At 41.9% G+C, this 15,372-nt stretch overlaps 1 protein-coding gene across 1 annotated transcript in view; it reads left to right on the top strand.

The window, feature by feature from the left end:
* The window catches only part of tgfb2 (transforming growth factor, beta 2), a 41,186-nt gene extending 31,285 nt beyond the window's left edge, over positions 1-9,901 (top strand). Inside the window, exons 3-7 of the mRNA XM_030072906.1 lie at positions 2,916-3,048; positions 3,156-3,266; positions 4,024-4,204; positions 5,623-5,776; positions 7,034-9,901. Of these exons, the coding sequence (XP_029928766.1) occupies positions 2,916-3,048; positions 3,156-3,266; positions 4,024-4,204; positions 5,623-5,776; positions 7,034-7,192 (738 nt within the window). The 3' untranslated portion in view covers positions 7,193-9,901. The remainder of the gene's footprint in view (positions 1-2,915; positions 3,049-3,155; positions 3,267-4,023; positions 4,205-5,622; positions 5,777-7,033) is intronic.
* The last annotated feature ends 5,471 nt before the right edge of the window (positions 9,902-15,372 follow it).

Below are 15,372 nucleotides of genomic sequence, written 5' to 3'. Positions count from 1 at the left end.
GCTATAAATGTGTGAGGGAGGCTGGACGGGCCGGTACAGAGAGGAAAGAGTTTGCTCGGAGGAGATGAAGACCTGATAACATCCACCTTGTAAACATCCATCACCTAGATGTCGCATTCACTCATTCGCATGTATACACAGCAAAACTTCACACCTCATATAAAAACGTCCAAACATTTCAGCTGTCGAGGATGATTCTGTTCCTTGCCGTAATGAATATCCTCAAAATTCACCTAAAGATTTTACCCTGAAACGATTTAATGGGGCATTAAAGGGCTAGCTCACCTTAAAAAATGATTTCACTTCATAGTGGTGCTATCTTCCTCTCATTGTTACTGAGTGCTGGATACTGGCTGGATGCTCCAAATGCTAACTGTTAGCCTCCTGACACTGAGGTGAACTTTCCCCCCAGCTAACACTCTCAAAAATAACCACCTTAATCCATTCAAAGATGCATATACGAGTCCACATGGATGATTACATTAGACTGCAGAAGAAAATAGTTTGCCATTGATCATTGTTTTAGTTCTGTCCTATATAACAGCTAGTGGGGTAGTGACATCATATCACATTTTTCAAAATGGGTGAACTATTCCTTTAAAGGGGAAATAACCAACAAATCGTCTTGGGACATGAGTAACTTGCTTTGAGTACTGTGCCACTGAAGAGCAGTTGAAAGTTTTCCAAAACAGAGTATGTCTTGGAAAGTTACCATATTTCCTCAAATAATCCGGTACACCAGGTCTCCAATAATGTCCTAGAGTGATGTTGACTCGAACAAATAAAGGCCTATACAGCCCTACAGGTGCTTACTGTATAATGTGTATGCCAGGTAAGCATAATGTGGTGAGCTAGGTTATCTATGGAACGATGACACTGCTTTCGCTGCTTTGGCATTAAGTCTTTTATTTTGAAGCAGTGCAAACCAGTAAATAACAACAAAAAAACTGTCTCAGCAGGAAAGAACTACACCATTCACAAAAGACACTCACGTGGCCCAGATAATTATTCTATTACTAGAATGAATAACACAACACACATACTAAATGATGAGCAATGCACATGCGAGTCTACTTGACACAATGCGAAAACAAACCACAATGAACTGGGGCTAGGCAACAGGCCATCGCCCGCAGGCATGCTAGGTAGCTCCGCCCACCTACCCCCAACATACTACAATAATGTACATTTCCAACTGCTTTAATCAAATTAACTCAACAGTATAGCCATGCTTTTTTTTTTTTTTTTTTTTTTTTTTTTTAACATGTTCTTGCTAAGTCGCTGCAGCTGTCTCGGTCAAACTGTATTTTGGAGTAACATACGAGTGCCACAAGATGGCACTAATTTTATTTGAAGTACTGTAAGGAGCCGTGAACGTCACTGAATTTTCCACAACACGTCTTCACAAATATTTCACAATAAAGGCATTTTCAAGAAATGAAGGGATTCTCTCTGAAGAGACACTACAGGGTTTTTAATTTGAAATGGATACATGAAGTGTTGAATTTGTATTAACAGCACAATGCAGTTACAGGGCTTTAACAGGGCAAACGGGAGTGGATCAGGAGGTATCGTACTAAAATATGAGCAAATATACTTCAAAGAGAGGGAATTAGAAATAAAGGCCTCTCTCAAATAAAGGTTTGTCTCCAAGAAAGGCCTGGTACCCTCTGCAGCCGAGGTAAAGGCCCCAGCCACTATTTGAGGAAATACAGTAATTCTGGAAACAAGAACTGTGATCAGCACCTGGCTAAATAATCAGTCACAAGTATTGATCAACAAAGCTATCGACCCTCCACAGATCTATTGATGTGATTTTGTGCTACAGGGTCATAAAAAAAAACTAATTTATTGCAACTTTAAAACTGCACTATGGAAGATTTTTTATGTAGAAATACTGTCATTATGCCAGTCTAAAACACAAAGTGGAGCTGGAATCCCAACCAGCAGAGTCTCACCCTGTTTGCCCATATAGCCTTGGCGTCTGGTTTGGTCACCAGTGGATAATCTTCACCACACAGAAAGTGAAACTTCAGACTTCCCAGGTGTCTCCTACACAGCAGTGAACAGCTCCATTCAGAGAACACTGGTCTCACCAACATTAGATCTTTTGCCACTCCTGTCCCTTTGGTTTCCTTTGGTATAAAGTGTCGTGGGCCGGCTCATGTTTACCCAGTAGGTAAACATGTGCATGCTTTGCGCAGTTTACTGTCGTCACCTCACAGGATTTATGGGTGTTGAATTTGGAACACTTTTCAAACACTGCCATCTCGAACTGCCAGCGTCTAGATTCCTAGTACAGCTTTAAAATATCATGAGAGTTGTGAAGTAATGGTGACCCCTATGCGTCAACGATTACAGCAGTGACCGTGGGCCTATGCTCCACGCCTCAGTACCGGCACTAGGGGTGTCCTCCAAGTTTCAGAATCTGTCCAAGCTATCATCACCAGCCTCTGTTTCCCTTAACTCCAACAATGTCTACCTCCACTCCTATCGCTCTTTTTTCCTTATTTTCTCTTTGTCAGATTTCCCACACAAACCCTAGCTGCAGATCTCAGTAAAAGCAGCAGGAGTAGTGTTTTACACATTAGGCAGAGATGAGCCAACATAAACACATGGCTATGAAGGACAGCAGAATAACAGCGATCTGTCCGGCATCTGTTTCCGCTCCCAGTGCTCCTCCCAGACCTGGCCAATCGATCAGGGAGACGAAAGCGAGACTTCTAGACCTGAACAGTTCAACCAGGAAGGTCTCTCCAGGTTGCCGTTATTGCGTTACTTCTTGTTTTTATGTTGATATAAAAACACACCGAGATTCTTGGAGACCACGTCTCCCTTCGCTTCCAAGAGAACTGTGGTGCAGTTTGTTAGGAGGGGTGAAAATGTTATATTTTTTCCTCTCATCCTATGCACAGATTTTGGGACACAAAGACCTGACGTCCCCAACACAGCGCTATATTGACAGCAAGGTGGTGCAAACCCAGACAGAAGGGGAGTGGCTGTCGTTTGATGTCACGGAGGCGGTCAGCGAATGGCTGAATCACAGAGGTAAGTGTATATCACATCCATAATATACCGCAGAATATTAACAATCACTTATCAAAAAGAATCTTCTGCTCATATGACCTTGTTATGTGACTCTTATCATCTCACAGACAGAAACAGCGGATTTAAGATCAGCTTGCACTGTCCATGCTGCACGTTCGTACCATCAAACAACTACATTATTCCCAACAAGAGTGAGGAGCTGGAGGCACGATTTGCAGGTTATTTGATTCACTAAAGTTTATATGTAAGATGTTTATATGTGTATGACTTGACTCTGGATAGTAATACCCCATTTCGTATGCATACATTAGATGAAGTTTATCTCTAATCTTTAACAAAGTGTTTTAACATGTGATTTCCTGTGATTCTAGACTATATTCTAGACTGTATTAAAGGAGGATTCAGCCATAAAAGACAGTGTTTAAACAAAAATGTGCCCATTTTACCTTGCAGTTGTTGTTTTCTATCTTAATTTCCTTACAAATTTAAGTTCCTGTTAGTGCACCAGAATTCATTCTGAGGAGGTGGAACCTGAAGAGACTACAGGGGGATTGAGGGGGACTTCCACAAACAGCACAACCTTTGAGTGCTGTTGTTGCGTTGTGTTGTCACTCTAACCCCTAACATATTCTGCAGCGACAGAGCTAGCCATCCAAGTACATGTGTCTCTGGCCACTGGTGCTGTAGAGAATTTTGATTAACTTTGAGCCGAACTACACATGCAGTATACAGTCGCACACCTGCTGGCCAATCAGAAAAGAGTATTCACTGAGACCATGGTATAATTGTAATCAGTATTTGGTTACATCTACATACGCCTGCAAAGCTATCAGGGTTGAAACTTCCTTTAAGTAACGTGTTTATCAGATGAGAAGTAGTACAACATTTATGCCATTTTTTTTCTTTTGCCATTATTGCAAAAGCATGCACACTGCATGTGCAGCCTGCTTTTTCAACTTTTTGCCAATTTTCCAGGTATTGATGACAGCTTTATCCATGGTGGGCAAGTGAAGATGTTTAATAAGCGGATACACAGCGCTCAGGCTCCACACCTGCTCCTCATGCTGCTGCCTTCATACCGGCTGGAGTCCCAGTCGCAGTCCCAGCACAAGAGCCACCGATCCAAGAGAGCCCTGGACGCTGCCTATTGCTCCAGGTATTGGATCACACTGATTAGCTGGTCCCGGGGGATTTCTTTGATGAAGACCAAAACATAAAGAGTATGGTTTAACTAATACAGCTTTTTGAAAGCAAAGCGATTTTTGGGCCAATATTTAGTTCTCAAATTTGACCATTTTCTTGTCTGAAAAAAAAACAAAAACATCCAGAATGTCATTCGTATTAGGAACAAGAAGCTTTCGGACCATTATGAGACCCCAAAACATTCCACTGAAGGCCATACTAACAAAAAATCTTTGAATACAGTTGTCCCTCGCTATAACGCAGTTCACCTTTCGCGGCCTCGCAGTTTCGCAGATTTTTTTTAGTGCAATCTTGCATGTTTTTTTTTTTTTTTTTTTAAAGCACACTGTGTTCTGCATCCTGATTGGCTAAGGGAGAGCCCGTGCATTGTGTTCTGCGTCCTGTACAGTACAGAATGCGTTCATTCTATAATACTGGACTTCTTTTTCTACGAAGGTTTGAACTTTGAGAGTGTTTAAACAAGAGAGAAAAGTGAGAAAATGTTAATGCCTGTCTGACAAAAGTGTATAAAGTGTGTAGTGAGGGGTTTTACAGCCTTAAAACATCTATAATAATTGTAAAAAATAAAGCTGACTACTTCGCGGATTTCGCCTATTGCGGGTTATTTTTAGAACGCAACTCCCGCAATTAACAAGGGACCACTGTAGCTTGAAATCCTCATACCACACTGAGATGATTTCCTTGAGATGAAGATAAAAAGATTACCTTCTTGTGTTGAGTCTGGTCAAATTACCACATTCGAATCAATTCAGTCTAAGGGCCTCTAACAGACAACAAATGTCGTGTTGTTCACGCGGTTGCAGATTGACTTGGACTAGTAAGAAGTGTGAGACACTGAGTGAAAAAGGCCAGGCTACGGATGCTTCACTCAGATACAGTTTCTACAGTAGTTTGAAAATGTACATAAGACTCAGATATTACACAACATGTAAGGACACCAAAAACATTGTCTCCCTCACAGTGCCCATGGCTACTTTTTACTGCGGAGCCAGAACAAGGCTTTGCTTCGTCGCTTGCATTTGTTTTTGGATTGTTTTGGATTTGTTTCTGGTCTCTAACAGCAACATCCCTTTGTTGCGTCTCGAATATTGCACTTGTCACACAAAATGTCATGCAGGATGAAAAGCCCAGGGGAGTTTTGAAAGGCAGAAGCTTCCACATTTTGCCAAGTGATACAGTAGCTGAGCCACTGGTGTTGATTAACAGCCCCGTCCAAACTCCACAGACATATTATGGTCATTATGGATATTTTGTGTTCCGGGGAAAGGAAAAGTTTGTCAAGCACAGATATATCCACAGCACTTGGTTCTGTTTCAGATTGGGTTCATGCTGCTCCACAGTTCACATCTCTCCTTCTGCACTCACCCACAGAAATGTCCAGGACAACTGCTGCTTACGATCGCTCTACATCGATTTCAAGAAGGACCTTGGCTGGAGGTGGATCCATGAACCCAAAGGCTACAATGCGAACTTCTGCGCCGGGGCTTGCCCATATCTGTGGAGCGCCGACACCCAGCATTCCAAGGTAAAAGGGAACGGGGTCAAAGGTTAAAATGTGAGTTTCGAAAGGTCACAGCAGCAGAGGCAACAACAGTGGTGTTTGATTGCAGCTGTGAGCCACTGTACAGCTTTGACTCCACTTTCTGAGACATCGAATGCTTTATGCACAGAACTTGAAGGGAGTAGAATGATCTTTCTCTTTCAAGTAAGCATTCAAGGATGGTCAGAGCAGCAGCCATTTTGACGGCATGGGGCTTCCACATAAGCAACTTAGAGCAGGTCAGGTTTTGCAGCAAGGACCAAACTAGTGGAGAGGAATCTTGAACTGATTGCCAGCTAGGTTTGCTAGTTAGTCTTTGGTAATGTACTAATCTTGTGGCTAATGTCCGATTTTGGTTTTTGACAGTTGTCTAAGCACTCATGTAACACAACAGGACACACAAATTATTTTACTAATTTCCACTTTCTCAATCCTGATCATTTCTGTGTCCTTGAGCATGATTGCCATTTCATGCTGTACTATCCAACTGACCATGGCAAACAGTGACTGTTGTACTCCACTGAAGTTCTGTGTGTTTATTCTTTATTCTTCATTCTTTATTATTTAATATCCAATTGCTAGAAATTGTTACAATTGCTACATTTCATTGCACTAGGAACAGATTGCAATAGGAAAAGATCCTGATTGGGAATGTGCAACATAATAGTCACTCAAATTCCGAGTCAGAAATTCAGGCGAGGTCAATGTGGTACGAGTTCACTGCCATCAATAAAGATGACATCACATCAGCATGGCAACACACCAGACAGACAGATGTTGGACGTAACTTTTTAGAGCAAAGACAAGAAAGAGAGTTGGCCTACCTCATGAACAGGTTCTTTTCACTTACGGCACTGTATTAATGCATGTATGTCCTCTTAAGATGCTTTTCACAGTTAACAACATACCGTGTGAACATGAGACTTTTACAGGCATTCATATTTGCCAGGCAAATTCATTATATTTATATAAGAACACAGGCACACTGAATCAGAACTTTCAAAGTTCTGAGTGCCAAATGTTAGCACAAGAACTGGACAGTTTTTATGGCCACTGTATAGACATTAAGTTGTTATACAGCAGATAAGAAACTATTAGAAATATGCATTTGCTGATTGGAAAGTTAGTATAACAATTACGAAACTCCGATTAAAGCATCTCATCATTTCAGGGTCTTATAATGTGATGCAGACAAAGAAGTGTTGGCTCTTGATGTGATGCTTGTGCTTCCTGTCTTGCCAGGTCTTAGGCCTGTACAACACCATTAATCCTGAAGCATCGGCGTCACCCTGCTGTGTCTCCCAGGACCTGGAGCCTCTCACCATCCTCTACTACATTGGCAAGACCCCCAAAATAGAGCAGCTCTCCAATATGATCGTCAAGTCCTGCAAGTGCAGCTAGGAGTCATTACAAGCCAGCACAAACACTCTCCTGTCCTTCACACAAACACACACTTGGGCATACATACAGTCAAACTGCAACCGTACTATTTCTTACATGCACTATTATACAAGCATATTCAATCTCTCCACACAGGCACAAACATCCAGTGTGGCGTGTTGGAGAATATAGGTACAGAACAAGAGTGTGCTAATGCAACCCACGCAGCAAGACACGCACAGTACAACACATACACACCACAGGACTAGTGTTGTCACCATACCAGAATTTTTACTTCGGTACTGTTGCAGTTAGTAAAGTTGCAGTTACACCTGCAGGATCTTCTTTGATCAGTACCAGGGTGGAAAAGTTAAAGGGATAGTTCATCCATTTTGAAAAATGGCATATTTGGAGCATCCAGCCAAGCACTCAGTAACAATGAGAGGAACATAGCACAGCTACTGTCCTGCATAATAGTTAGGGGGTAAGTGAAATAATATAATTTTTTCCCAAATGAGTGAACTATCCCTTTAGCTTTGTGGCATTTTTGAATTTGGTTCATTCAGGTTCACACTGCCCAGCTACTAGTGAGCCAAGGCTTTTAAACAAAAGCCATATGGACTCAAAAGTAGCTTGTTTATTGGACATCATTTTGTCATCTTGGCAGGTTAAAGAGTTTGAGGGGTGGGGGTCAAAATAAATTCAATTCCAGTCTCTGAAATGTTAGTGCTTGTTGTTGGTGCTTGTTGTTGGTGCTTGTTGTTGGTGCTTGTTTGCACTCTTTTGTTGTACTTTACCTTCGCTGGTGCTCATACCACATGAAGAGCACATGAAGAAACAGCTGAATACGGGCAGCAGGCCAGTCTTCATTTTGTTATGCTCGGCTTTCCAAGTATGAGGATCTGCTGGCTATCAGATGTCGACATCTGTCTCTTTATACCCATAAACCCTTGCATTTTGGGGCTGTTCCTGTCACTGGGTTGGATTACATTCTCACTCCTAACTGACTACACCACAGTTTTCTTGGAAGAAGACCAAGGGCAAAATATTTTCAGGCGTCTCGGTGCAGCTATTTGGTGGCACCAGAGGTTGAGCGGCCTTGTCCCCACTTGGCCAAGGAAACCGAACCGAAGGAGAAAAATTTTGATTATTGTGACAACACTATACAGGACACATAATGGTACATATAACATACACAAAACACACACACGCACACATACACACTCAAAGTGACGCAGGTATGGCTTTTGTACAGGCATGTCTGGTTTTTGTTTTTTTTGTTTTTTTGTTGTTTTGTTTTTTTGCATTTCGAAGGCCCTGTCAACATGCATCACCTCACACACTTGTCACACAAAGACGCGAGAGTACAGCAAACACTGGAAGTATAAGTGATAAGTGTCTATATGTGAAATAAGTCCTGAAAGTCAAATAGCCTTCGCCTCATTACTCCCCCTACTTCACCACCCCTCTAGGCACCCCGTTCCTGGTTTCAGCATTTGAATCTCGCCACGTCCTCCTCTCTGTGTTTTGTCTTCGTTTTGTATCCTTTACCATGTTTTATTTCCAGTAACTGTATTGCTATTTAAGGTGTTTTCATGGTTAATGATTCGGCACCCAGCGATTGGATAGCGTCGACCTCCCACTGGTGATGTAATGATGATAATGTCCAGTCCTAATTGCAGTTTACAGTGTCATTTCCATTAAATGCTTGAAAGAAAGAAAGATATCAGAGCAGGCAAAGGTCAGGTAAAAGGTAGTTACTGTCATCCACAAATTCATGCTCACATATTTAGAAACAACCCGTAGAGTAATTTTTTTTTTTTTCGCAGGCAGAATTGCAGTCACTGAACAGCTCGTTTTGTGTCTTTACATTTGGCTCTGCTTAGCTTTTGCACTGACTCACACCCTGCTTAAGCCCAAGCCATGATGAATTGTGACCAATTAGCTTTCCACACTTACAGGAAAAGAAAAGAGCAAAAGAAGCGATGAAATTTTGTGAACTTGAGAATAACAGTGATGTCATCTCATGCGCTCACCACATCCAGAAGTTCAGTTGATAACCAACTGTGAAAGGTCTGAGTTCAGAGAGGAAATGTTGTCTTTTGTTAAGTGTTGATATGGCTGTGTTTGGGTACTTAGTGTGTTGAGGGATTATCGAAGGTTGTAATGGAGAGTGCATATGACCTTAGTTTTAATTTTTAAAAAAATGCTCTTAAAGCCAGGAATATTACCGTTATTATCCAATGAAGCTGGTCAAGTCTGTCAACTCTGTGTCTGTGGTTGTTGCTGTAGTAGTTTATTGCCATCAGTGTGTCGTCTTCATGCCAACATGAACCTTTCTTTGTACCCATTAACTTCACACAAAAGTGTAAAAGCTGTCTGCCAGTCATTGCCTTTTTTGTTTCCTTAATTAATTGCACTGATGCTATTTTAATGTTGCTTTTTTAAATATCTTTTTTTTTTTTTAGTTAGTCATCGCCCCACCCTTCCCCTTATCAAATGAGGAGTTTTAATGTAGGTGACCTGACCCCGGCCCCTTTGGGCACAAGCGCCAGTGGATTTCCTGAATAGCAGGGAAAGAGAGCGAGGCACCAACTTTGTCACGATAGAGCTGTTATTTTTGATGTTCATTTGTTGTTGTTTATGATGATGATGATGTTGTTGTTGACCCACTATGATGTATCGTAACACAGTATTGTTGTGGTGCTCTGGTGGTAAATAAATTATTTAAGTTACAAGGGAACTTGGCGTTGCATGTCTGTTCTTTTTGACGCCGACTCGGGCTTGCCTGAAGTGTTATCTAATCTGACTGCTCTGCTCTGTCGCAACACATTCCTTGGGTCTTCTCAGGAAAGAAGCGATGTTGTGCTATGACTTTGATCTCCCTCTAATTTGTCCCTACACTTGTTGTTTTCTAGCTGTGCAAAACCGCAAAGCATTTTTGTAATGCATTCATGCGTCATACCATGATATTTGATCAAAGGAGCAACCAGGAGATACTCTTATAAGAGGGTAAAAAACAAAACAACTGCAGTTCATATGAGATAAAAGGAGGGGCTGTGGATGCCCGTGTGTATATGTATAATTGTTACATAGTGGTAAATAATAATCTTGGTAAGATATGGCCTCCAGGGGCCTGTCTCTCAAAGCAGGTTCTACATGGAGCGTCTCTATAGTCGCTGGCTTCAAACCAAACAATGTCAATCCTGGCCAACTGCTCTCATGTTGGTGGCTGTACACTGCCTTTGCCAACTGAGGATTTTCCAATCCAGCTATAAGTGCATTCACATGAAAGAGGCATGGGCTTTAATATATACAACATGTTTAGGCAGGGCAGCATGTTTAAAATAAGATTAGATGACGCCATTGATCCCTGTGGAGAAATTAGATCTTTATAGTGGCAAAAGCAACATGATTCAGCAGGCTGAATGAAACAGAACGGAAGTAAATAATGAAACCATGAAAACATTTATGTTCCCTCAAAAAGAATAAACTACCATAAGAAATAGGCCAGTGACAAGTAAGTGCCGCTGCTGCCAAGGCCAGGGAGGACTTATGCAGAAATGTTTCAGATAGGGTAGATGATGAGTGAATACATTTATCACTGTCCCCACATTAACCTCTTCACTTTTGCCGCTCCCACGGGAGGGTTCGTCATTGCTACGTGGCCAAGCTTTGTTCAAACCCACAGAAGTTTCTTTTAATTACAGTGGCGATCCCAAGGTTTCCAAAGATACCAACCATGTCCTGCTGAATTACAGGGAAATGTGTATCAAAGGATGCACTAGACATGTAGATATTTTTGATTTGATCTGATGTTGCAGCTATGAAACAATGATATCTTGGGTTGGAATATTGCAATACAGATTTGAAACCTAGGCCTTATTTACAGACTGTCATTTCACTGGTCGCTTCAGTACTGATCCTGACATCAATCTGCTGCAGGCTCCCATTCGGCTACAACAGTAGTCAACTGGGCAATAATAAATGAGTCTGAAAAACTAAGATGACGTTACTTTTCCGAAACAGGAAGATCAGTGTGTACTCTTACCAATCTCAGAATGTTCTCAAGCATTTTGTCAATAGTTATGGGCTTAGACAGTAGTGTTCATTTGGGACTTGTTTTGGCTGCTTCCAACATGAGACTGTTGAAAGGCAGTGCTTGGTTTGTGAAAGAAAATAGTTCTGTTCCAAACGGAGCAGTTCTGTTGATTTAATGATCAGTTTCTGAGAGTGTACACCAAGCTTCCCATTTCGATCTTCGAATGCCCCCCTCCAGTTAGTGATCATCATGATGCTAACAAGCACCAATATAAACAAAAACAAATGTTCAGCAAAGTCTCATGTAAAAAATCACATCATCAAAATCACAGCAGAAAGCCCTCATTGCAAAGCCCAATGCACATTTAAGAGTTCAGTGGTGCGAAGAACATAGGTACTGGTCTACAGAGATGTGGATGAGTCATTCATCACTATATTCTGGACAAGTGGGGGAGTGCATGTGTGGTGTGCACCAAGAAAACATTACAGAATGCTGGACCCCTACAGTTATTTTGAGATATCACCTTTAGCTTATTATCACAGATGGCCCAAACCACATAAAAACAGAGAGTTTGCTGCCATTCACATTTGAATGGGTCTGAGTCTAACAGAGCCAGGGTCCTGCTATTGTTCATGGTGGCTCACTGGAAAGACTGTGGTCATTAGTAACACTGGTGTTTACCCTGCTATTTTGTTTCAAAATGGCTGCTGTTGAAAACGTCTACTGGGACTCTGCCCAATGAAATTATTTCTTTCTCAATCAGTCAGATGATTTCTGCCTCTACAACAGCTCAGGTTCCAAGAAATGTTTGTAAACCTTCGAGACCTCATAACCTGCATTAGATTGATACTAGTAAATATAATGTACATTGTGTATTTATGTTCTGAAGAGTTATGCTGATCATCTGTATTCTACAAAGAAAAAGGTGGATAAATCATGTTTAGCGTGGTTAACCCTGCACAACATCCCTGATACAGGCAGCATGAAAAAGAAAGAGCGGGCGGAGGGAACAGTGAGGGGAGTGAAAGCCGCATTAAAAGAGTGTGGGAGGTTTTTGTCAGCTCTGGAATGAGGCTTTCCACCGGGCTCTGTATGAGGGATTAGGTGTACGTGGTGGACCGGTGATAAATAAAGACCGTGTGGTCCCGGGCTCCGTGTGGTTCCTATCCAGGGGAGAAGACCAGTGGAGAGCCTGGCACTGGCTTACAGTCATAATCTGGACCTCCATGAAATATAACTCAACATCTCAGCTGGAAACAATTGAAGTGTGTCATCATCTGGGTCATCTGCGATCATGCTGAGCAAGACTGCACAATCAAAGTCAGAACTTGTGATTTGTGTTAGACCGATATATCAAGCTGCTGATCAGGCTGATACTGCTTCTGTTTAAAAAATAAATGAATATTAGCCTGAAGTGTTGTGATATGATTCATGCCGTTTGATTTCTTACATATTTACCTCTAACTGACTCTCTTTTTTGATAGGTCTTTGAAGCACCTTTGGGCACTCTTTGAAGAACCATTTAAAAACAGTGGTCTGAAAGGTTCTTTATGGAATCAGAAACAACTCTCCCACAGCACCACTATGAAGAACTCTTTACCTTTACCTCACCTTTATATTTTATGTTAAGAAATGGCAATTAACTGCTATTTTGATGTACCTGTTCTCCATCTTTGAAAAACCATTGCTGGATCATGGATCAAAGGTGCCTCAAAGAGCCAACAGTTCTTTGAGGAACCTTTGATCCATTTAGAAAATGGTTCTTTAAAGAACTGTGGTCTGAAAGGTTCTTGATGGAATCAGAAAAGGTTCTCACATGGGATTACTCTAAAAAATTGTATTCTCTTCCAGTTGGCACCTTCAGTTTTCGGTGTGTGCAGTGGTTATGATTATGTATGGAAGCTCTTAATCTGAGATTCTAAAAATGCATTTTGATCAGAATCCAAAGAATGCATGAATATGTTTACCACTGTGATTATTTTACAGGGTTTCAGAGTTTGGTCTAAACGCTGTCAGCTTAAAATATCAAGCACTGCCAGCTTTGATATAAAAAAAAAAAAAAAAAAAAAAATACTGGTATTGTATCAGCCTTTAAATCTCCTATAAACCAAATAAAAGATCACTACAGACATAATAACCATTTGAACAGAGAATTACTCCAAGAGTACAAAGTTAGAAAAATGAGTCATCCAGTAACATTTGTAATGGGATCACTGTTTACCACAGTGTGACAGTCAATGGAGTGTATCAGCAGTTCCCCTCCCCAGGTCTCTGCTCCAATTAGCATCAGGAACCAAGATGGCATCTTAATTGCTTCTAGGAAGTCTTCTTAATCTGAGGACAACAGAGTTCCTCAAAGCTATATAAACCAGAGATTAGGGCATGATTCTATTCAATTACCGTGTGATAGCTATAAAATAAACATGGAGAAATGGTGACTTGCTGTTTGAAATGTTAATTTACCATACTTACTTGTGATATTAACAGTAATTACTTATTTGTGGTTGTGATATGATAACTGTGTATTTACTGGTACATTTGGGGATGTAGTGGAGAGTAAACCTCCCTAAACTCAATTTAGGTGCCACTTAATATAATGTAGTGTACTCTGTCTTATCTGTTAAAGGAATGAGACTGTCAGGGAGGCTGCCACTGGAGCACTGGAGCTGAACAGAGTCAAATTGGGTTGTTGCCTTGTCTTTGGTTTGAGACTTCACGTGTCTCCATCTCTGCGTCTTCCATTCAGATCCCTGAGACTGGTGGAAAACTTGAAAACATATTGAATATCTTGCTCACATTAGCACCACAAATGGCAATTGAATATGACAAGATGTGGCACGCATCATAAGTCCAAATTTGAAGTTTTATTATTCTAATGGCGAGGAAAGATCAAGCCAAAACCATCCAGAGATTATTTGGAAACCATATCTAGAAAAAGCATCGCAGTCAACACTGAGGATCCCTGTCCCCGGTGAGCTGACGTCTTGGTTATCTATGAACAATATTGGAAACTCGCCACACTTTGCAGTTAAATGAGTTGATATCCTGCTTCTCTGTCTGTCTCTCTCTCACACACACACATCCTGTTGAATGTGCAGAGAGCCTCTGAAGAGCCCTCTTTCCTCAGCATTCATGCATAAGCACACAGCTACAGTTAAAAGGCTGGGCGTCTGCAGCACATGAGCGTGAGGGTTTGGGGGGTGAAAGGGCTCGCTGTCTCCAGGGAGAAAAGCGATTTGGAGATTTTGGTGATTCAGCTGCAGCTGGCGGCGCACAATAATACAAAATCAGAGAAAGGCACTCGCGCTGTGACATCAGCACCGAGCAATGTGCTGGCTCCCATCAGCAAAGACAAAAATCTCAGAGGCTACTTGACAGAGAAGAAACGTCTCACTGCGTTATGTGTGTGGAGCGTGTTTGTGTGCTCAGCTGCACGCTGCCAAGGCATGCCTTTAATAGCAATTAGACCGAACTCAACACCAGTTTGGTTTCGTTCACTCCGCGCACCCACCCCACCTCCGACTCCCCTGGCCCTGCGTCTCGTGTGGCGGCGGTAATAGCCCAGAAGACAGAGTGTTGTATTGCGGCTGTAATTACACAGGAAGGCCAGCTCTCTTTGAGCTCCGGATTAGCGACTCTCTTTGTGTTTTGTTCAGAAAGGGGGGGGCACATGCAGTATCGCACACAATCCCGGTAAAAAGTGTTTTTTTCTCCCCCCTTTTTTCTTTGCTTCCCACTGCTGCCTTCCTCTTAAGTTTGACAGGCGTCTTGGAGATATCACGATAGAGAGAGAAGCAGGAAGGCAGCCCCGGAGCCCCGGACATTCAATCCCTCCAGCGCCAGTCTGCCTGCCTGCCTGCCTGTCTGCCTGACAGGCTGTCAAGGCAAGCTGACTTTGTTCATATACAGTAGTCCCTTAAACACAAAACCACACTTCATACAGTTCAAAGAAAAAGATAAAAGCCCCCCCCCCCCCCCCCCCCCCCCCAAACACACACACACACACACACACACACACACACCCCAAAGGAAAAGAAAAAAAACAGGTGAAAACTACCTTAAAGTGAGCATCTTGGCAAATCACCAATAATAGCTTACTCATGCAATTATATCTGCACCTGCTAATATCTCAGCCGCAAAATTTAAAATTGATAGGTAC

The sequence above is a fragment of the Myripristis murdjan genome, chromosome 16, assembly GCF_902150065.1.
Source record: "Myripristis murdjan chromosome 16, fMyrMur1.1, whole genome shotgun sequence".
In the NCBI taxonomy this organism is placed as follows: domain Eukaryota; kingdom Metazoa; phylum Chordata; class Actinopteri; order Holocentriformes; family Holocentridae; genus Myripristis; species Myripristis murdjan.
The sequence above is the reverse complement of the archived record's forward strand: the minus strand, read 5'-3'. Positions and strand labels throughout refer to the sequence as shown.